General features: G+C 39.7%; 1 protein-coding gene across 2 annotated transcripts; it reads left to right on the top strand.

The window, feature by feature from the left end:
• Positions 1-611: 611 nt before the first annotated feature.
• ncf4 (neutrophil cytosolic factor 4) lies at positions 612-23,749 on the top strand. 2 transcript variants are annotated; one of them, XM_080029478.1, is made up of 10 exons: positions 612-748; positions 1,491-1,575; positions 1,664-1,823; positions 6,426-6,496; positions 7,256-7,383; positions 9,326-9,374; positions 16,780-16,878; positions 19,978-20,129; positions 20,810-20,875; positions 23,386-23,749. In XM_080029478.1, exons 1-10 carry the CDS (start codon positions 717-719, stop codon positions 23,591-23,593), a joined length of 1,050 nt encoding a protein of 349 aa, XP_079885604.1. In that variant the 5' UTR covers positions 612-716; the 3' UTR covers positions 23,594-23,749. The 2 variants fall into 2 exon arrangements, with proteins under 2 accessions (XP_079885604.1, XP_079885605.1); XM_080029479.1 differs by lacking the exon at positions 1,491-1,575 and having other exon boundaries at positions 692-748.
• The last annotated feature ends 822 nt before the right edge of the window (positions 23,750-24,571 follow it).

Here is a 24,571-nt window from a genome sequence, read left to right on the forward strand (position 1 = left end):
AATTAATGCCACTAGTCTACTGCACACACAGCATGTGAAACTCACAAGTGGTGAGAAAAATTGAAATGATGAAGATGTGGCCCCACCCTAAACAAAAAAACAGGCAGCAGAAGCTTATTTGCACAGCACAAAGTAGAATGAGCATATTGTACGTAGGTGACAGGGGGGCTGGTTTAACCATATTCTTGTTTAATACCTTTTCTGTGGACACACCCAGTGAAACATGGCACATTGCCACTAATAGCTTTGGGCATGGCTTCACACATTGAACATTGTACGGTCTTTGCCGGTAGGCCTACTTCACAAGCAGTCCAAAACATAATACTGTTATGGATCATAGATAGTGGAAGATGAACAGGCTAATAGTGCTGAATGAAAGTTGCATAAGCTGTGCTCACTGTGATTAGCAGCTGATTGAGATTCAAAGACGTTACCTGCCGTCTCATGTTCCACCTGTCTCCCCAGACGCTCTCCCCACCCTCACCGGCAGGTCCATATGAACGCACCATCCTCTAGTCTCTTTAGGGAACTCTTTCTTCCTGTTGCCTGTGTACCCGCACAGCTAGTTACACCCGCAGACAGTTTCATTCGCAGTCAGACTCAGCTGCCTACGTGACAACATAGGCTACACCTCTGTAACCCGAGCTTCTCTCTTTCCACACAAAAGTCTATCCGTTTGTCTGCAGTAAGTAGCCTACCCTTCTGAGTGCAACATCATGCCGCTGCCGCAGCATTTACGAGACGAAAGGTGAGTTTGTTTGACGGACTGAAAAACACTAACCACTGTTTTAATGAATGTAGGGGCCTAAAAAGGCCCACTGCTTATACTTTCACAATAAGTTATCAGAGTTATAAATCTCAATTCACGATTTATTTTGGTTTCACTTTTTGCATAACATAACAACGTAGGCTAATGCAACTAGAAGTAGCCTATTGTGGATTTGCGATGGACTTTTTTTGAGGGGAAAATAAAGTTTAAAATAATAAAATTAAATAAATAAATAAATAAATAGGCTAATATCGTGTGGCTACGACTTAATGATCTCGTTCATGCGGTAAAGTCATGGCCAGGCAATGTTTTAAAAAAATATTTTGTTCACAAATGTCATCAACAAAGCTCCGTAGTTTATTGTTCAGGTATTGTGCGTTATTGTCGTAGCCTATAGGCTATGCTGTTATTGATGGAAGTCATTAGTTGAATAGGCTACTAGATGTGAATGTTGCATCCTAAAAATAAAATAAAAATCCCAAATCTGCTATAGGCTATAGCTTCAGATAGAATGAAGACTATACAGGCAGATATCCTCAGCTATCCAACTTTATTTTTATTTTTCAAAAAAAATTCACTGATTCAACATTTAATAGTTCAACACCAGCATGTAAAATCTGATGTATTATAGATAAGTAGGCCTAAGTCCCCCTCCGGCAGCAACACCTTCATAAAACAGATTCAAGGTTAAATCTGGTTTTGATTTTTTTCTTTTACTCAGTGACTTTGATCAGCTGCCTCATAACATCCCTATCTCAGCCACCATTGCTGATATTGAAGAGAAGAAAGGCTTCATAGTCTACTTTGTAAGTCTAAAGAAATTACCGCAAACTTTCGATTGAGTCTAGCTGAGCAGAGCACTCTCTTTCATTCTTGTCTATGTTTCCTTCCTAGATGTTTGTGATGGAGGTGAAGACTAAAGGAGGGAGTAAGTATCTCATCTACAGGAGGTACTCAGAGTTCTTCAACCTCCACCAGATCCTCGAGTCCAAATACTCTCCTGAAAACCCAGAGAAACCTGGTCCCAACACCTGCATGCTGCCTTCTCTTCCAGGTGTGTGTGTGTGAGTGTGTTCATAGCACTGACAACTGCCGCGGCATGTAGAGACATCCCGTCACAATATTCAACATTGTGTCACATTTCACATTGCTCAAATACATGTCTATCAGGGGCTCTGCGGCTCAAAGGCCACTTCAATATGGCAATAAACTGTTTTTTACTCATTTTATTTATGATCGGCATGAGGACATTTCTGACTCAAACTATGTCAACGGTCTTGGTTGCTGATTTCCAATTGTATTAAGATGTTTTTTCCTGGCTAGATGAATTGTAAATACATATGTTCCTTATAAATCCAGACAACTTGGACTGAGGAACCATAATTTGTGAGCACTGCAAGTTTAACTCTTTGTGCAAATAACCACAGATGTAACAGCCGCTAAGAATTAAAAACAAAACAGTGTGTCTTGATCCTGACATACAATTCTCAACGGTAAATATCGACACCATAAAAGCTTTCTTATGCAGACAGCAACACTGCATGAACAAAACAAAGCTCCTCATTCATTTCAATGAGGCACATTACAGAATGTGATGTTGTCTTTCAACACATGTTGGTCAATCAATTATTTGCAAGCCATTACTTCATACGGTGAGTGATGCCATACTAAACTGTCGGATTGCTTTCGCGTGTGATAAGTCTTCAAACTCATGGATGTGTCAATTAAACTCAACTTTTTGTTCCTATTTGATTCATTTTCAATAGTTTCTTAACCTACAAGATGCCCCCCCACCACCCCAAAGCTGACTTTCTATCTTAAAATCAGCTGTTGACGCTTAACCAACTATTGTTTCATATTTGAGCAAAATTAGTTTATTTCTTCAAAGTTTTTTTTTAGTGTATGACGAAATCAGCACACACGAAAACACTGCATAATTTCCCCATCAATCTAGTTGTGTGTAAAAGCTGTATCAAGTCTTGGAAGCAATTGTTCATTATTCGACTTGTCTATTTGTTTTGACAACTCTTTAATGAGTAATTACAACCTGTCACTGTCGTGACGTGTTCCGCCACAGTAAAGTAGGACCATACTGTTGTAACTCTACAGCAAATAAATACATGAAGGACACTGACAGCATGACCTTTTAGTGTATTTTGATGATATTTTAATTTTACTAAGTGCTTATAACTGAAATTAGATCAAGAAATGAAAAGTAGAAATGTGTTATAGGATTATGATAATGAGATTTTAGGTACTTTAGACCAACATTATTTCTAACACCGTAGTTCTAGTTGTATTTCTTGATGCATTGCCAAGCACTTACATTCTAATAAGATGGGTTGCATTTCCTTCTTGTTGAGAGAAAATATTGTGCAGTTGCCATGGCTACTATAATTTCCACTTTGACAATGATTTTGCTGTGTCTGACAACAAGATACATTTTCTCCTCATGGCTGGAAGAACTGAAACCAATTCGAACGCGGCTTTAAAAATAAAGATCTATGACATGTGTTGGAGGTCAGGTCAGATCTCATCAATATCACATAATAATTGGAAGATGAGCACCATATCATTTTCCAGTGAGATATCTGCTGTCGGAAGAGTAATACTAATGTACTCATACAATGTACTCATACAAATAATTTTTCACATTTCTGCATCCTAATTCCAAATTCTCACAGTAGGCCAAGGGAGATCAGTGCTGCAACATAACAGGCTGAGGTAACAGTATAGAAAGACGAAATATCAGATAGTAGTTTACAAGCTTCCTTCTCTTGAACTCAATAACCATAATGTAAAAGGATTTAAAAAAAATTTTTTTTAACTCTTTAGATATGCCCGTGGCAAAGTGTCATGCTGTCAGGGTAAATGTCAAAGACTCTGCATCGCCTTGAGTCATCAAAGTAACACTAAGAATTACAATCCACAGTGACATTCAGAATAGTCAGGAATGAGCAGATGGATAGATGAACAGATGATTGTCACTGAGAAAATACAGAAAAAAACTGGGACAGCTACAGACAGCTATGTTGAAGGGCAAAGGTTTGTGAGAGACAAAAAAAGAGGGAGATTCTACACTTCTGTCAGGCCTTAGTCAGTAACATAGTGTGTTACACCTCTTGTTCATGGTCATAACCTTATGACTTATGACTCATCCGCTCGTTCTCCAGTGACTCTTCTTTCATGGCCTCTATTGACCTACAGGGATGCTTAAAGATAATAATTAATCACACAAGTTAACAGGATGTCCAAAAAGGGAAAGTCATTGACCCATGCAAGTGATCTGTTGTAATGGAAGTGAGGTGAGGAAGCACCTGGACTGGCCATATTCACACAGAAAGTTTTAAATAGACAGTGTCAAACAGTTCAATAACGAGGCTCAGTCAGAGATGACAGAGGCCTGAACATATGAAACCAGAAACTGTATTTTCATACTCAATTCTTGATATGCTAATAACAGTACCTATAGAGCATTTATTTAAATCTGGCATTGAAGTGAGGATGCATGCTTGAATCGTAGCTTGACTCCCGTTCCATTTAAGATGTATGCAGGCCATATAATCTTTCAAATAAAACTGTGTGTATAAGATTTCCACTACATGCAGTATACTCAGTAATGGCAGTGTTGCTGTATGTCTTTGTTTGTCCTCTAGTCCTCATCTGCCCGGCTCATTGTTTTTCCCATAAGTCTGTCTGTCTAGGAGCCGCCTTGAGCGTCTGTATTGATTATGGGAGACTGGAAACCAGCATCTGCACCAATAAAAGCCTGAAGGCTTTGACCCTGTGGCTTGGAACATCTATTTAGGAGAGATAAGGACAGATTTAGGTTTTTGTGTTTGTGTATAGTATACAGTAGATGGTGAATCAGGTTACATTGATTTTCACTTCAATAACTCCTATGTGGAGTTTTATTTCTGTTGGAACTAAAATATCTTCATTTTAGATATCTACTTGTGGACAGTGTTTAAACAAATGAAACAAATGTCTTCTATGTTCAATCATGATTCATTATGTCACATTTACTGCATGTGCTATGAACAGCAGTAGAAACCAAGTAATCCTAATGCAATTACCATAGTGTATCTGTAAGGAGTAAGAATTATTGTTATGTTATGGTATGCAAATTAATTTACACAATCATCCAACTAGTACGGGCCTCTTCAGTTATACTGTTTAAATAATGTGTGTGCTTTTATTGAGAGATCTTTAACATAAATTATTTAACGACTTTGAGGCAGCATCTCTCATTGGCTTTCTATTTTGGGAAAGTTCTACTTTTCTACAAACTCTAATTTAGTATCTGCCACTGAGGAGTCTGCTGGATAATATTAGATGTGATGGCTTTAATTGCAGTGCCAGATCTCATCAGGATGGAGAGGGAATAAGAAAGACAAGCGGGAGAGAGAGAGAGAGAGAGAGAGAGAGGAGGGAGACAGAGGGTGGGTGATGGGTAGAAGCAAAAAGAAAGAATGTAATGGAAAACGATATAGGTCTGTTTTGGTCAAATTAATGAAAACTAATTAATGGAAAAATCTCCTACTGTGTTGTTAAGTTTTTCAAAAGATTGGTGAGACTTGGCGATAAAACAGAATAGGAATTTAAACTACTCTACAATAGATTCACGGTCAAATAAGCATTTTATTGAGTGAGGCTTCAACAGATGGGTGATTCATCAGTATGTGAGTAAAAGGGTGATTGAGTGAGTGATCGTTCTCTATGGCGAATGAGACGAGAGAAACCGAGAGAGAAGGGGTGGCTGAAATGTGTGGCTTTAGGAGGGTCATTAAGACTGTGCTAAATTTGATTTAACAGCAGTGTTAGATGGCATTGGATGAATTTTTGAGGGACTTGATTTAGAGTGTTAGAAGTCTGCACTGTGACTAGACAAAAGTGTCTGAAGCCCAAGGAAGGATGTGTTCAGTAGAAGAGCATTTCTCAAGGTTTGGGACAAAATGCGTAGTTGATTTTAAATATACCAATAACTAATTATATTGCTTCAATAGGTAGGCATTTTTTAACTATAAAAAACAAAAAACCCATAAAAATATAGAGCTAAGCATAGTTTAGATGCTTGATATAAATATTATTACAAACATTTACACCTATATTATTGGTCTTAGAGAGGCTGCTGACTGCTGTAGTGTTTCACAGAGTAAGGATAAACTGAAAAGGACATAAACAGGAAATGACAAACAATGGTTTGATGATTGAATGATTTCTTCCTCATATCATATAGAGTATGCAAAGCAGGATTTTTTTTAATGTGTATTCTTTGTCATCTTATTCCATGTTTGCTTGATACTAGATTTCTTCTTCATTTGTTCTGTCGCATCTGTGCATTTCTTGTCTTCTTTGCTCTATACTGCACAGGGTATCTTTACATTTCTATACATGAAACAAAAATAATATCGGGAAATTTACTTAGAATTGCATATTAACAGGAAGTCATTCACCTTCATTTTCCATTTCTATTTTACAATAGCTCTTTAAGTTCAGTAGGTGTGAGGGGTGCACATTCTGCATGTTCTAATCTTCTTCCATAAATACCAGTTTACAGAACGTGTGGGAAATGATGTAGGCCGTGGTTATGCATCCGACCCCTGGTGGTTTGATTCCTGCACCTTTTTTTAAAGTGAATATTTTTTCTGTTTAGGAAAAGTCTTTATTGGCAACAAGAAGGAGATTGCAGAAAGCCGAATCCCCGAACTCAACACGTATATGAAGGTAACGTCATTTGATTTTTAGTTACACTGCAGTCGTTTGTTTTCTTGCACAAACAAAGGTTGTTGAGTTGTTGGCATGCTTGGCATCTTCTGCTGTGTGCAGTGCAGGAGCCTACAACTAAGTGGGCTGAACAAAGCTGTAGGTGGATAAGCACTGACTCGGATATTTCAGTGGTAGTTTGCAGATGGAGCTCAGCGTGTAGGCGTTGCTGCTCTTCTCTCTGCTCTGCCCTGTGCCCACATCACGTCTGACTTAACTGTAGTTGTGGGACTTTTGACATGTTTCACTGTTGCTCCATCGCTAGAAACATACTCAGGTTCCCTTTCTCCCACTCACTCACTTCTCCTTTCTGCTTTATTCTTTTTTTTTCCTTCCACAACCTACGTGGTTCTGACTTTGCCTTCGCTCGCCTTGCCCTTGGAACCTTTTTTCCCTTCATCTTTTCCCACTCTTTCATCCATTCCTTCCACCCTTCTCGCTTGAATTTTCAATCACCCTACTTCTCCTTCTCTTCCTCCTTCCATCAAACTCCCACTCTCCTTACACATCTCTTTTTCTCTCAGACATCTTTAACCATTCATCCATATTTCCTTCTTTTTAAATCTCTCCTCCATGTCACCTCAAACACTTCCTCATTGTCATTCTTTTTGACCTCCTTTACATCTACCTTACTTTTTTTTCTAACCACTTGCCATTCATCTCTCTCTCTCTCTCTCTCTCTCTCTCTCTCTCTCTCTCTCTCTCTCTCCTTCCTCCCAGAGGTTGCTGGGTTTGCCAACATGGTTGCTACTAGACGAGGCTATCAGGATGTTTTTCTACCAGACGGACAAGGACAGCGAACACCAGCCAAGGGCCCTCAGGCGCCTTCGTCCACCCACCCGCAAAGTGTAAGCCCCCCTTGCATACATGGCTAACAAGCACAGAAACACTGACCAAATGAGTTAGCTGAACCCCTTAGAGCACCAGGCCAGATGTGTCTGAATATGAAGTAGTAATTTCCACTACAGGCAAGAGATCTTATTTTATTATTATTTTAAATCAGTGCCTCAGATCAGAGGAGACAAAACTCCAATTATAAAAAAGAGTTTGAAGGTGCAAAGGTGCCAGCCTTGGTTAAGCAGGTTTAAAGATGAATCACCTGCAATGAATCATGAAGGAGGCTAGTAATTGGCATTTGAGGGCTAGTTTGTGCCCTGCATTGATGTGCATGAATTTATTTGTGAGTAAGAAGTCCTGTAGGGTCTCCAAAAACAAGATGGGCCCCTAAAAAGAGGGAAAGGGAAAGAGAGAAGGGACTTTTCTTCCCAAATCAAATCAAAATTGTACTTGGAAGAGTTTTCCATCTAGATTAGTTCTACCAGGTTCGTTTATATTCATGGAAGTCATTTAGAGTGAACAATTACTTATACAGAGGAGATGTGCACTTTTCTTATCATCAATCATAATCAGACATATTTAATGACTTTTTTTGTTTTGAACTGTTTATCAGCAGAGGCAAAAACGGTTGCATCGGTCAGAGAGCAAACTGAAACAATGATACACAAGTGTATCAGGGAAATAAGGGTTCTACTGAGAGAACTAGTCCCCCAAAATAAACAAAGAAATTATGTCTTATGTTCTAATGTCGCATTTGACAACTGGGTGCCACATTGATTCCTTCCTTGTAATCTCTGCATCTGTCCCTCACATTATAAATTGATGCAATTTAGTAGCGAGGGAGCGATCGAGGCAACAATACATACATTTGGCACTCAGAAAAGTAAACTGAGACTCTTTTCACAGACTATTTCCTCATTCATAACGGCTATTCAGGCTTCTGATTGGCCCATTTTCTTGTGGTCACATTAGCAAATGTCCCGCTGATGTAAAGGAGGACTCTCTCAAGAGGAAATGATGCAAAGCTGGACTCTCATTACTTCCTCTGCTCTTGCTTCTGACTTGCCCTTATTTATATTGACAAATGGTTGGTGATCATGGTGATGATTTATGTGTTGGTTCATTACATGGAACTGTGACATTTCCTGTTTCGAACGTTGTCATATGTTTGATTTACTCATTGACCTCAAAACTAGATGCATTGTGTTGAAACAATTTAAAGGGAATTCTAAACTTTTCAAATGTCAACCTAAAATTGGTCCATTGGTGAAACAATATTGATTAGAGTTAAATGTATGCTCAAATGTATATCTCAGACATGACAGTTTTTTTTATTAATGTATAAGGATGATTCATATTGCTTCTTGGTTATTTCAAACAAAACACTACAGAAATGCTTGTTGTTCTGTGAGTCTGGACCTAAGGACGGTGGTGATTCTTAACATCAGAATGCTAACTGAAGAATAAAGTTGCAGTATCAAGTTAACCATGCTCATCCTCTTAAGTGTGGCCGTGTTAGCATGCTAATTAAAACATTTGGACTGATTGGGACTGATATCTTGTTGGTATTCGGACATTAACCCAAAGGTTTTGGACACATTTAAACTTTAATATGATGTTGGCCTTCAATGAAAAGTCAGGGGACAAACACAATTATTACAATTCATAGTGGGGGGTCATACATTACTCCATTTAATGTAAATATCCAAAAGTTGTTGAGACGTTTACATCTGCTTAAACTGGTGGCCTCAATAATGGCTAAGAATACAGACATTGGCTGACAGGAACTTCAATGAGAGGTCAAAGTGTAAGACTGTAAAAGGCCTTAAATTGTCAGATTGTGATCTCACCTCAAAGGAAAGACATCCTGTTATCAATCACCTTTGCAGAATGTTGGGCGATGACATTTTCACTTGTATCAGTCGTCTAATCTCTGTCCTTTTTGTCCTTTAGGAAGACAGTCAAACCAAAGATGGATCTCTTCTCCTCCCCCAGGGCAGAGGTACGTCTCGTTTCAGTCGTTTTGTTGTTGTTGCTTTGGTAACCATTCCAATGGCCACCCACAGATTAAAACTTTTTAGTCAAACAACCACGCATAATGCACTACGTAACCCTGCGAAAAACACCATATGATCAGCAAACTTTGTAACACACACACACACACACACACACACACACACACACACACACACACACACACACAAGTTTACACAGTCCTGCCCACAACACAGCAGTCAAACTATGTATTTAAAGACTCTATAGAAGAAACAACATACAAAAGCACATTGATTGATCAAATCAATAAAGACAACTTAATACGTCAATGTTGTCACACGTTTTCACGTCCATTTGGCCTGTGACTCCACTGACCTCATCAATAGTTTCCAAACTCACTTCTTCACTTACTTTTTCTGTATCAATCTCTCTTCTCATATTAGCCTCTCTCTCTTTCCAAGCTTCCTGCCCTCCTCCCTATTCCCTCCCCTCTCCACCATTCACCCTAAACAGCCCTCAAGTTTGTCCTTGTTTCCCTTTTCCTCTCCCCTTCCTCTCTCGCTTTTCAAGGTTGCGACCATCTCTCATCCCTCTCTCCCCCTTCTCTCCATCTCCTTCTCATCCTCTCATTTTTATTCTGTTCACTCCCTCTGCTCCGACAATTTAAACAAAGGAAAATAAAGAGTGTTTGTATTCTAAGGTCGTTTATTTTTTTTACGTAGAAGTTGTGTGTTTGTGAGGTTGTTTAGCTGAGGTTCAGATGTAGGTCTGCAGAAAGGGAATACAGTCACATCACAGGGGTATGACCTCACAATCTGCCAATATATATTCTCCAAGGATGCAAAAAAAATAGCTTTTATTCTTTGTACGATCAGCACAATTCCAGACTGACATTTGACCACACAAACACACTCCTTTGTAGATCTATTCTTTTGTAGTTAATGCATTCCCTGACCCCTAAAGCTGACTTCATCAATCACAGCTAGATGCCCTAGCCCTGATCGTTACCTTGACCTTAGCCTGGCCGTAAATCTAACCTTAATCCTAAACAACGTTAAAACCGTTGAACAACCCATTAGGAACTGAGAAGAGGCCAAGATTACTTCACCCTTTAAACATGTCCTCACTAACACACACAATAGGTCTACACACATTCTGTCTGATGTTGCAATGGGAATTCTTTATAATTTATAAGTCTTACTTTACGATCTTATACTGTGTTCTTCACCTGATTCAACCCTTTGTTTCTGTCCTTGGTTAAGCTAAAAAGGTATGTGAAAATGTACATTTGCAAAAATGTACGGAAGTATTCGTGTTGTCTTGCTCTAGGTACAATATGTGAGTGTGCATACACTACCTTGTAGTTTTAAAATATATTTTTTTAATTATTTTAATGCAGCACTCTTCCGAATATAATTTTCATTATAAAAGTAGATTTTTGTATTAGAGCTGCATTATTAAACCCTTAGTTGACTGACAGAAAATTGGCTTCATTTGGATAACCGATTCATTGTTTGCGTCATTTTGCAAGCAAATGATTTGCAGCTTTAATTCATGTAGTGTGGCACATACGTGCAAAAACCCCTCGACAACAGATGGAAATGAGCCCCTGGGCTACAATCTGGCACATTTACATGTTGGAATGACTATGTTTATCAATGTGCATTGTCCTGAAATAATTAAATAAATAAATAAAAATTAAATAAAAACTGTATCTCCCTGCACTCTCCAGCAGTGCTTTATTGCCAAACTAAGAGTAACAACCCAATTGTACTCTCCTCTCTCTCGCTTTCTCTCTCTCTCTCTCTCTCATTCTCTCTCTGCCTCTCTCCCACACACAAGTAAAACATTGGTGTACCCTGCTCACGAAGCAGCCAGCCTACTCAACCTTTATTTTAGCTCTCACTGCTTGCCTCTCGGTGTATTTTTGAGGGTCCTGCCATGTGTCTTTTCAGTGTAGGGAAGTGGCTGTTAAGCTCTGTACAAACAATGATCAATGGCCGTTATGAGCCTGATAAATATGGAGTGTGCACCCATCTGTCACAGTGCTGGTGCAGGTGTTTAGGTTTATGCTGCAACACTTCATTCCACTTCACTTAGTATTAGCTCAGGTTTGGCCCCAAACAGCATGACGAGTAATTGTGGCAACATGAGCTTCAAACAAGGCAAAACAAGGTCAATGATAGAATTTGGCCTTGGTTAGCATGATTTTAACGATGTACTGGCTGGAAGGCCAGTTTGTCTAATGTGGTGAAATTGAAGAGAGACAGACAAAGAAGCGGGGAGTATTGGAGAGGCAGAAAGATTGAGTGCAAAAATGTAAGAAAAGAACCCATCAAATTGTGAAACCAAGCAGGTCCTAATCGACCGAGGCTCAGCCCTTCTTCTTTTGCAGTGAGAGCCATTGAAATTAGAAATTAGATCCTATTTTAGATAAAGACCTTCCTGAGCAAAAAAGCGTTGATATGCAGGTACGCTAAGCATCTATCCTCACCAGCAAGAAATATGACTTATCAGATGTTCAGTTTCACCTGTATTGACATGTGCTTTGTAAGTTGCGTTGGTGCATATAAATGTGAGCCATTGTGTTGAAATAACTATAGATTTAGGAGGTTTTATAGCAAAGTCTAGAGGAAGATTGGAGAACAGCTGTTTTGTGGAATTGCTTTTTACCATTTAACCAGTTTTTGGATATGTTTAAACAGTGAATATAATGGGTAAGATAATACATTTGTTAGCAGCTCAAATAATTCAGTGTGCTTGTTCCTTCGAGTTAACTGGGTTGACACAGGCTTAAATACTGCATACATTTCTTATTTAAAAAATGGATGAAATGACTCATGTAAATGATTTATACCTAAACTGCAGCTCCACGGTGCTTTTTAGGCTGTTGTAGCTCACTGTTTTGGTCTCAAAACTAATAAATTATTTGGTGCACTCTCACCAAAATCAAATCATGCTTTAGGTTTAAGTCAGGACTCCATAGTAATAGAAATAACCTGCACAGATATACACACACAACCTCTCTAACCTGTACCTCTTACTGTACATGTATATTCATATAAATCCTCCTATGATCCTTCACTTCAGGCCCTCTAGGAACTGGGCCATCTACTTAAGAATTTTCTTTTTTCATTAAACGTCAGGGAGAGAGAAAAAAAAACTTAATTCTCATCTCATCCTCCCTATTGCAAGACTAACAAGCTGAGGGTTTAACAAGCTCATTAAGGCAGGGTCGGCGTGAGTCTAATTGTACCAGATAATTGCTCCCGGGGCTTTCTGAACCCAAGGGTTGTGTGGCTACATTTAGAGGCTGGCACTTCACTGGGCACAGAACACCAACACAAAATACCTGCTCTAGATAAACCGGATTGTGTATACAGTTTAGAGGACACAGAATTATCTCATTGTCGCTTATTATTGCTTCGCATGAACAATCAAATTATACAAAGGTCATTGAAGAGGCAACTGTATTTCACATATTAGATATTAGAGAAGCCAGATTTGTAAGGGCATTGCATTCTGGTATTTTGCTACTGTTGCGGGTATAGAGAAAGTGTGTCTCTGCTTCGTCTGTGAATGATTTTTATCTTGCATAACTGTTGAGAAACGTTGCAGGTGGTAAATCATAGACTCGACTTGAGCTCTTTCTCTTTTGTTTATAGGGTTGTGTCTTTGCTTACAAATGGCTGTGTTTGTTACATCACGTTGCTAGAGCAACAGATTTCAGCATATGGCCTGGATATGGATATGGATCCATAGCTCTGAATTGATGCCCACAGCTTCAAGTCTCTGGAAGAGTCTAACACCTATGGTGCAACCACACGGATGATTCCATGTCTATTGATGTGGGCTGATTGTTTGATTGACATCTCCCGACTTTCTGGTTAGCTTTGTTGCACCTGTGAGGATGGGACTATCTGCACCTTGAACATTCTTATTTGTTTAAGCAATCAACTGATCTCGCATCATTCACAGCAACTATCAAAGAACATGTGTGGGGATGTGCAGAGCCTTGAATTAATTACTCAGTTGGTCTGGTATATTGCACATTGACAGCTTCTTCCCCCAGCTGATAAAACTGCGCTTTGTTGGGGACATTAAAACTAGGGCATCATTTTAATACATATGGTACGACCAATTAATCACCTAGCAATACTCCTGAAAAATAGAACATATCAATGAAAAGTGATTCAGCTGAACAGGTGGAAATCTACATAAACAAAAAAACTCTTAAACCTGCATGTTGGTAGTCATGAAAAACACCAATTCAGGTACCATCTAGCAATGTTTTATGATTAGCTATCAATCGTTTTTAAAATGTGTTACTTTTACAGAATAACACAAAATAAAAGTTGTCTTTGCTCGCCAGTTGCTGTAAAAATAACATTTGAGTTAAACACTGATGCATTGGGCACTCCGGTGGCTTAGTGGATAGAGCACTTACCATATTGGCTCCGGCCTTTGTTGCAGTGGTCGCGGGTTCGAATCCGACCCGTGGACCTTTACTGCATGTCATTCCCCCTCTCTCTCTGTCTCCCCATTTCAACTCTGTACTATCTAATAAAGCTTGAAAATTCCAAAAAATAATCTTAAAAAAAAACAAAAAAAAACACTGATGCATATTGGCCTGTTCTGTGCAGCTGTTTAAATGGTGTACGCTCATGCAACTACTGCATTGCCCACAGCGCTGAGTTATTATATTTCACTCATCAAATCACTTGATTAGTTGGCTTAACCCTTAGTATAGACACAGAGGAAAACAGAGAGGGGACAAAAACAGAGTGAAAATGACAAGTAAAAGTAAAGGGATGAAGAGGTGGAACAACGATGGTGAGGATATGGAGAGAAAAGAGAGAGAGATGAAAGGTGAGACAGCGAGATCGGGAATTGCTTTGTCACATTACATTTGGTGTTTGTGTTGGAGATAGTAGTTTATCGCCTCCAACAGATTTTCACATCATCTATAAATTACAACCAGCGGCAGGTCAACACTGTGATAAAACACCGCCTGGAATAATACATTAAAAATAGCAGCGCTGAATTGAAAGAGTGTGTGTGTTTGTGAGTGAGTGTGTGTGTGTGTGTGTGTGCGCAGGCGTTTTTGTGTCAGGGTAATCTCAATGGATTGTTAATCCAGCCGACTCCCTCTCTCCCCAGTTTCATTAATCTGCCACCATGCCTCTATGGCATTCTCTGTAGACACACACCCCCACACACACACCCACCCACACACACACGCGCACACACACACGCACACGCACACACACACACACACACACACACACACACACACACACACACACACACACACACACACACACACACACACACCACCCACTCTTGAACATGCAGTCATTTATGGCACACAGAACACACTTATACATAACATATACTTCAAACATATAATCCTCATGATTTCCAACATGTCAATTCCAATTGTGATGCTGTCTGTCCATTGCATCTTTTCAGTGTGTTCTTCAACTTTAGCTGCTGTCTTTATTTAGTTCATGTTACAACAGCGCATTATGATGAATCTTCTTATCCAATGATTTGTGTGATGCATTGTTAACGGATAACTGAGTTTCTTTTTTAACATACAACGTGTGTTCGCTGCCTCTAGTGGTTGACACACGCTAGTATAATTCCATTACTCTAGCTGTTACCACTACAGATCGAATGCATTAAATCAACCAGGACTGCAATGTCAATCCTGTAAAAATTAATTTTATTTTGGTCCCTTCATGGGGCAGGGGGTCGACACAGCACTGACTTATTATTACCTTAGAAAGCTGATATAGACAACACGTTAAAAGTTTACATGTTCAGTATTATACTTTATTTAGAGTGCTCCGTGTGCTGAGGGGAACTGTATTCCTTTGTCTGTTGGTTCATCGCTATATGAGCCAGACTTTTCATACTACACGTGGTCATTGGACCTATTGTCGATGTGAAAAAATTGACTAATCCAGCTGTATGCGCGTAAAGACAACAGCAATTCTATCAGTCCTCTGCAGCTCTGCACCGCTGTTTAACGTTCCCTTCCATATCTACTCCTCCACCTCCTCCTCCTCCTCCTCTTCTTCACCTCCCTCCCACTGCTTTAACCGCTCCTCTGTCTTTTTTTAGTCTCTCTGTAGCTCTCCTGATGTTCCCAATCTCCTTTTGGTTTTTCACCGCCTCTGGTGATTGCTCTCCCACTGTGGCTGTGATTCTCTCCCCGATTTCTTCTTTCAAAAATAATTGCTCATATTTGTCTCTCTTTCTTCCTTTCTATGTTTCAGATGATATTGAAAGCAGACGCGTATACTTGTGTGTGTGTGGGTGTATATCAACAAGATTAGCTCATACACTATGTCAGCTTTTGGATCAATATATGCACATGCACATCAGGTAGTTGTCATTGCAAAGTACAAGTTCCAAATGCCTGTGTGTGTGTGTGTGTGTGTGTGTGTGTGTGTGTGTGTGTGTGTGTGTGTGTGTGTGCGCGTGCGTGCATGTGTAATAATATATACTCTGTCTGTTTGAAAACTCTCTTTTCTAATGGACCGGAATAGGTTTAAAGCACCTGCAAGGACTCTATTCTAATTCTACTGTGGCAGGCTTTTAGGCAGATGCAGGGATGTTAACCAGGATGGTCAAGCATTCAGCGCCCCTGTTCTTACACATACATACACACCTCTCTCCTCAGGCTCTACCTCCTTTGCAAACTACTCATCCATACTTTTTACTGCCATCAGCCACAGACAAACACCCTCTCACACACCCTTTCATATACTCACTCACTCAAGATGCAAAAGTACTTTCACTAGTTAGTACAGCACCTTTTGTACACACAGTGCACAGGCGCTGCATACGTGAATGCAGTGCTGAAATGGTCAGTCAGTTGATAAATCAATAAATCATGACAGATTGACAATGCAGAAAGCTGATCAATCACAGTTAATCAAGGTCAGCTTCTCAGCTGCTTTTCTCTGCTTTATGTCATAGCAAAAATCAACATCTTTGGGTTTTGGATTGTCGGCCTGGAAATACAAGACATTTGAAGATGCATTACACAATTCTGCTTGGCATTGTTCACTATTTTCATAAAATAATCATTACCCTAAATGTTCTACATTTCCCAGCTTTCTCTCTCACACACCTTACTGCTTTATTTATTTTCCCGTCAATTTCCCCCTCCCTGACCAACTTCCTTCATTTGTCAAACTGAATTATTTTTTATATCGTCTTTCCCTCACTTTTACATTCAAACTTTGTTCTCCATCAGCAAAAAAGTGTGTGAAGTCTTACCTGTCCTCTCTCACGGTTTCTTGACTCTCTTTTGTGCCGAGTGTGTCCGAACTTTTCCCTCTCTCTTTCCTCTCTCCTCTCACTAACTTGTGCTTTTCTTCTGTGTCTGTGTTTCCCAGGCGATGTTTGACTTTCGCGGCAACGGCAAGGCGGAGTTGAACCTGAAGAAGGGAGAGGTGATCTTCCTGCTGCAACGAGTCAACTCTGACTGGCTCGAGGTAAAAGCGGAGAGAGTGAGAGAGAGAGAGTGGGTGATGTGTGTGTGAAGAGGGGGGGAGGCAGAGAGTAGTAGAGAATGAGTAAGGGAGAGAACGATGTAGGAGAGTGGAAGGCAGTGAGAGATGGGTGGGAGTGAGAGGGAAGGAGGGAGGGATGGGACAGATAGAGAAGAGGTGGAGGGGGAGAGGAGACACAAGAGAGAAAAATGGAAAGAGAGAAGGAGGCGTCTTGATTGGGACAGTGGAGGCGAGAAAGAACGGAGAGTGATGGAGAAGAAAGGCTTTAGTGCAAGGAGAGAAGAATGAAGGGAGGGAAAAAGTAGGGAGGGAAAAAGAGGGAAAAGAGTAGAGATTATAGAGCAGAGAGAGGCTTGAGAAAGGGCTTGAAGGAGGGGAAAAGTGAAGGCATAAATAATTCAAACAAAATGGAAAGAAAGTGAGTGAGGGGAACAGAGTGATATTTTGGTGCTACCTGAATATGTAGAGGTGCAACCACCTCCTCTCCATCTTTTCGAAAAGGCTGACCACAATGTCTTAAGTACGGTTTTACATTTCTAGTGTCTGTGTGGTCACATGCGTCTGCATGCAGTACAATGTGTTATCTAACCGGGTATTCAAGGTTGGTATGAGGTTATGGATGGTTGTGGTGTTATATGATGTCATCAGAGACCTGAGCTCAACACCATCCAACACCTATGGGACAAAGTGGAGCCTCACTTGTGAGCCAGCACTGACTATCCAATGTCAGAGCCCGAACTCGCTAATGCTTTTTCAGGTCCCCAAATTTAGCAGAAAGCCTCCCCTCAAGAGAGAGGAGGCTGTTATATCAGCAGGTAAGTGTCAGGGGTTTGGGAATGATACATTAAAAAAATCTGTTTGAGTGTTCACATACTTTTAGCCAATGTAGTTTGTATTTCCATTTCTGCTTTATTTAATTATTTTATTTCTGTTTGTATTTTTTTGTTTTAATTTAGTATTTTTGCCTTGCCAAATGTTTCCAGTCCCTTGACAAGTTGCAACAGTCAAACAGTAATGTACTGAGTATAATAACACATATCATCAGCAGCTGACCACAAAGTACAGTGACCACAAGGTGTATCCAATGATCTGATTGGAGGTGTCCTGCTCAAGTATCCATTAGAGGAATAGTTTCTCAATGGAAAAAAAAGATATTAAAAAAATTCAATCCAATGTCACGTGTAAGTCATCTTCCAAAAAAACTGCATGTTTGCATAACATTTTAGGTTGCTGCTCAAAATCAAAATGCAACACTGCAACATTGTGACAAAACAGAATTGCTGTGACTTGCTGGCACTGGCCTTGAAACACGTTGAATAAAAATGTGTAAGATCTTGAGATAGAGTGCCAGAGAGATGCCGGCAGTGGGTGAGTGGGAGAGAGAGAGAGAGAGAGACAGGTAGTGAGATAGGGGGGCGGTGGAAGTTGATGTGGTGGGAGAGAGAGAGAGAGTGAGAATCAACATGAAGGAGGAGGACTCTGCACTTTTCCTGCCCTTGGCTTTCTAGAAAGATTCAAAATTGTAACAGAAAACACTGTTAAGCTGTTAATCCTTAAACAATACTGCAGAACACTATCTTGTTGCTCTTTTTTTAGCAACCCTAAACGTTTCGTTTTTTGGGGTAGGTGAGCTTACACTTACAACTAGAGAAAAGTTGAGTGAGTGCCTTTAATTTAGTTAGCGGACAGAGCGGCTGTAGGTCAAAAACGTGACAAATCCAACCGGCGGACTGGTGGATAAAGGTAAATGTTTCAAACAGACGTGAAGAGAAAAATTAAAAGTTTTAGGGTTTAGGGAAAATGAGAACGTTTAAGAGCAGCTTCTGTGAGGGATGGCCAAAAACCAAGACTTAAAAGTTCTAAACTTATTGATGAATTCAACGTTGACATAGATGGGTAGTTTGACATTTCTACATCTATCAGTCAGGGTAAGCTTTGCCCCACCATGCATAGAGAAAAACACAGCTAATATGTGAGTTAAGAAAAACTTTTCCTTATTGTTTATGGCTGATTTGCATTTCTAATGGGAATTATTTATTGACATTATGTCATATCATAATACTTCTAGTTGTATATGTGCCTTTTCTTACACTGAACACACACTGTAACTATACATAATATCTATAGTAACATAATAAGGTTAATTATTACCCTAAATCAGGTCTTTATATTCAAGTGTAACACCTTTTTACTCTCCCAAATGCGCCCTTCCTTCTTTTGAGTGTGTGCCCCATTCTGCCACCTGCATTAATTTACTTGCAGCGTAAATTATTGCGGGTGGCAGTGTTCAGTGGCCAACAGGAAAGAGAGTTATTGAGCTGATATGTTTCCTCAGACCGTTCATCCATTTCACCTTGAAGGAGAAGTCCAGTGAATCCACATATCACATGAGCAGAACCACTCAGCCTGTCTCTCAGGAGGAGCTTTATCAAGTTTGAGACATTTCCTCAAGTAACAGTAATGTTGGCCTACTATATGGGCTTATGAGGGGACTTATTTTAGGCTTTGAAGCATAGTCCATATATGAGGGACTAAGTGCCATCATACCTCTACCCATTCTCTTATTATTCTGTATCTTGCACGTACCACTTTATGCCAGCACTGGTGGCTCTGTTTGACTAGGCAAACAGAGAAGGAAGTACAATCGTAAAGCTTAATTGTAGGCAGGCTCAACATCTCATTGGAGATTAGAAATTTGTGTGATTGTAGCCCCACATTTTTAGAAATTATTTTACTGTTGCCTGATCACGCATAGCGGGAGGTTTTTCATAAAATGGTCGCCTTGTGCTGCCGTGTATGTCTTTCATGTCGACAAACTCAGACACCAGGAGGGTTGTAAAAAGGCTGTATGGTTGTGTTGAGTGCTTGCTAATATCAGCAGGATATTATGAAGAGGCTAATTACTCTGGAAAACTCTCTGTCAGTCCCTTATCACTCCATCGTCTGGGAGTCATTTGCAATGTCTCAGCCGCTTTAATACAGTCTATGAGTCTCATCACCTCTTCATTCTTCTCCTCTCCTCGCTTCTCTTTTCTCCTATCCGCTTCTTTCCTCTGTGCTTTCCTCTTGTCTTTTCTTCAGGGCACAGTGAACAATCAAACAGGTATTTTCCCACAATCCTTTGTGAAGATCATCAAGCCCCTCCCAGAGAGTGAATCAGAAGGTGAAGGTGGAGGCCACACCTACAGCTGTCTGCGCTGCTTCCTGCTTACCCCCTCTGGTGTCAGCACCAGGTCAGTTCAGATGGACTGTGTGTGTGTGTGTGTGTGTGTATGTGTGTGTGTGTGTGTGTGTGTGTGTGTGTGCGTGCGTGTGTGTGTGCGTGCGTGTGTGTGTGTGTGTGTGTGTGTGTGTGTGTGTGTGCGCGCGTGTGTGTGTGTGTGTACATCAAAGGGATTACTAATTTGATATTGGTTAGCTAACAGGATGTCAGGATGTTGAGTGTCCCCTTCAGATCTCATTTCCTGACTCTTTTGATATTACAGACATATCATAGAATCCATGCTTAGGTCCTGGGATTTTCATTCTTAAAGTTACCCAACATTAACATTGCACCATGTTGACGTCAATATTGTTGGGGAAATGAAGTGAAGTTTAACTCACAGCATCTCAAACTTTAGGTCTGATATTATCTAACTGCACAGTTGTATTCAAACTAGCAGTAAGAGGCCTGACAAGATTAGACTGTGATGATTGATTCACTCCACACCAGGGGGGTTTTATATTCCTCAATAGTTCACTTGTATGAAATAACAAGTGAAACTCTGTGAAACGTTCTTGTAAATGTTGTGCAGAAAGCAATTCTACTTTATGGATGGATTTTAGATTGTCTAGTTAAGTTTTTAGGAGTGAATATTGCAGACCTCTAAATAGTGGCCGGTGTGTGGTGTGTGTTGTGTGTTCCTTCTCACAGAGACGTGTGTGTACAAGAGGACCTCACTATCCAGCCGAAGTACAAAGACCTCCTGTCTCGTATGAGGTAGGTGTACACTGAATCCTAGACCATTTTTATGTAACTTTTTAGTAGAGCTGGATTTGATTTGACATATTTTTTTTTTCTTGAACACCCATACACCTGTTCAATATTACACCTGTGGGCGAATTATGAAACCTTCCAAAAAGCGTGATAATATACATACGGTAAACCTGATATATCAGTTAAAAGCGAAGTGATGGTTGTGGACCACCTGATGATTCCACCATTTCAAAATCTTCACATTTCTAATCCCATTAAATCAGAAATTGTATGCAAATCTTTTCCCATTTTCTGAGAAATAAATATTATTGTTGCTTGGTAGTCTTTGACCTCAGCTTTGTAAAGCATTTCAAAAGTGTTTGAATCCATTTCAATAAATTAAAAGGTGGCGATTTAAATCACAAATTAAAGTGTTTTTTTTTCATAAATATTTGCAAAGCAGAGCAGATATCTGGTGTTTGTGACCTTAATTTCAGATTTTCACTTGCTCGGTATTTTGTTTTTCTTATTTTTGTCAGTGTGTATGTTAATTCCAGAACATACAGGGATGAGTAAAAGTCAATTCATTCACTGGCCTTCCCTGAGGGACAGCATATTTAGCCGTTGTGCACTTAAAACCTGCAAATTGCTAGTTGCCTCATCACTTCTCATCAAATTAGTTCCTGCGAGACCTCCTACCCATGCATGCATGCACGCACACACACACACACACACACACACCCCTACACCCATAGCATCGCCATCACCGGATGCATATGCTCATCAGCTTTTAAATCTGTTCTTCTCTGTCCTTTTCTCCTCCGTTCTCCCTCTCCCTCCATCTCTCATTATCTGCTAATTTAGATAGGTGAGCGCCACGATGATTAGCCCTCCCCGTTCATAATCGGTTCATTCCTTCAGCGAATCTGCTCATTATTGTTTTTCGTTGTTTGGGCCTATAGTGCCCTGGAGTAGAATGGATGAGACCCTGGCCTTGAGTTTTTAATATTATGGCTTAGCACTGATTAAGGGAGGGGAGATGGGATGGGGGGGGGGGGGTAGTTGCATGAGGAGATAGTAAGTAAGTAGGGAGAGAGAGAGAGAGAGAGAGAGAGAGAGAGAGAGGGGATTGTATCGTGTTAAACAGTAAACAGGAAGGATCAAAGAAACGGTGAGGAAGGGGTGATGCAACTGCAAATGTTGCTAAACAACTAGATAATGAAATACATTTGCAAACTAACTTTTACTTGATAAATGAGCGAAACAATAAGTAAAATCATTACATTTGAATGTGCTGTCACGCAGCATCACATGACATCAGCTTGTTAAAATGCCTAATTTTGTTTTTTTTGTTGGATTTTGAGTTTGAATGATTATCCTCAACATGTTTGAACACATTTTAATGCATTTAAAAACACTTGACTATATTTCCATCATACCCACACATCGGTTTTGTATCAGCTGGTACAAGTAGAGAAAGACTGCAACAATGCTGCAGGTGGTGATTCTCCCCTCACCACTAGTATACAGTATTTGAATATGTATAATGTGTAACTGTAAACATTATGACCATGATACCAATATAAAAGGATATCTTTTTACATGTTGATTTTACATAGCTGTACAAGATTCGGATTGGTAATGGTTGTCTGTTAAAAAGTCCTTTCATTACCGATGGCAGGAGGCGAATTTGAATTACTCTTTGCACGTCCTTCACCCGATGTAATACTTCATCATTTTGCACCTCCAGGAATCCTACAGAAAACTTCACAAACTGTGTCTCTCTTTTCAATGGTTTCTGTTTCTCTGTCTTATTAATTCCTGAACACACACACACACACACATTAAATTTGACCAAAGAGAAAGTGGTGCCGTTGTTGAACTCCATCTCTGCACTTACTACCCACCTCCTTCGGTTCAGCATATGTTTTCTCTGTGATAGTTTCTCAAAGCAATTTTTTAATTAAACTTTAATATATCAACAAAGAACCTGTGGGGGAAGTCATTTGCTGCCGTGTGAGCACAGTGTATGCTTTCTTCTAATGTCATCATTAAATATCTTTATATTATTTTTACCATTAAAGCAAACAACTTCTCAATATAAAATAAACATATAAAAGCAGGGTTATTCTCATAGAGCAGTCTAAATAAGAACCTTACGAAGATTCACAAAACCACAAAAAGTGTAAATGTGTACGATTAATATCAAACCTTTTTTACTTAATACAGATTTTATTGCTGCTGGTCTCATTTTGTCTCAATGCTCTAAGTGTGTTTGTTAAGATGTTTTAAAGAATGTTGAAAGCTACATTTCAATTGGTCTAAAACACATTTCTAATCTATTGATAACATGTACGTTTTGATAAAATCACAACATGTGATTGTTATTTATACAGGTTATAATGCTACACAACACGACTAAAACCCCATTTTATTTCCCATTTTTGGACAATCTTCAATCTTAATATGATTATTTTGGTTCAAATCAACCTGAAGTAATTCTCCAGCTGCCCCCTCTCTCTGTCCCTCTTCAGGAGCGTCTTCAAGGAGGATGACATCGCCCTGAACTACCGCGACCACGAAGGCGACCTCATCCGTATCCTGGACGACGAGGACGTGCTGCTGATGATCAAGGAGAGCAGAGGTCAGCAGGGCAAAGTTAAGAGACCTGTCAATCAGTTTCCCTGGGAGCTGCACGCGACTATGGCCTCCGACCTTTCTGTTTACAACACTGAGGCCTGAGAGAGAGGAAGTCAAAGGAAGTAGAGAAGAGATATTTCATATTCTTATATCAGAACAATGAACTCGACCAGGTGATGTTGTTTCTGATTTTGCCTGATTTTGGTTTGTCTTTTGCATTAATTAACAGTCTTATTTAAGCTAAAAAATGTCACTTCTTCTCAGTTAATGCCCAATACATTTCACCTAGTAATAAACATATTAAATACATTTTTTGCATTTGGTCATTTTTGTTGTTGTTGTAGGGGGGTTGATGCAATCAGTTGCTGCAGACTGTACAAGTAGAGCAAAACAAAACATAGCCTGACTTGTGCATCGTTCGCCTGGGAGCCAAGAGTTGCAAAAGGACATGAACCTTAGGTTAACCAGAAGAAGTGGGGATGGCCATTCTGGCTGTTAAAGCTAATTATGTGCACTTTTCAGTCATTAATATAAGGAAAATTACATTATTTCATGATACAGGTGTAGATATGACAGCAAATTGTCCTTTTTTCAGTTTAATATTTTATTTTCAAAAACATTTTTAGAACAGCTTAAACATAGTTCGGGATCCCTGGACAAATGTTGGTGCAAATGGTGTGTTCTCAGGTGTTAATGTTTTTTTTGTGATTATCTGTTGATTTCATGAGGAACACCACTATAATCGCCTGTCATGCAAATGTAAGTTTGCATGCCTTATGCGAAAAGTGTTACGATTGTAATGATATTTTTGGGATGAAAGAATGTAATTTGTAAAACAGGGGAAGCCAAACCCGAGGTAAGCAACAGACACTGCTCAGATACAAATGCAAATACACTCATGTAAAGACACACAAGTGACCACACACAAATACACACTTTGAAGTACAATGGGGATTAAATGGATGAAAGGGTGCCGTGTCCTTGATAAACCAGTCCGTCTGTGTAGTACTTTCCTATACATATTCCTGTTTTTCCAATTACATTTATTGCCTTTTTTAATTTCTATAGAACCAGTGACAT

The sequence above is a fragment of the Ammodytes marinus genome (genome assembly GCF_949987685.1).
Source record: "Ammodytes marinus genome assembly, chromosome: 6".
Classification (NCBI taxonomy): Eukaryota; Metazoa; Chordata; class Actinopteri; order Uranoscopiformes; family Ammodytidae; genus Ammodytes; species Ammodytes marinus.

Excerpts from the sequence above, each read along its gene's own strand:
- ncf4 (XM_080029478.1), top strand. The coding sequence starts at position 717 with ATGCCGCTGCCGCAGCATTTACGAGACGAAAG. Across the intron at positions 749-1,490 it reads CAGCATTTACGAGACGAAAG|TGACTTTGATCAGCTGCCTC; the intron begins GTGAGTTTGTTT and ends TCTTTTACTCAG. Across the intron at positions 6,497-7,255 it reads AACTCAACACGTATATGAAG|AGGTTGCTGGGTTTGCCAAC; the intron begins GTAACGTCATTT and ends CCTTCCTCCCAG.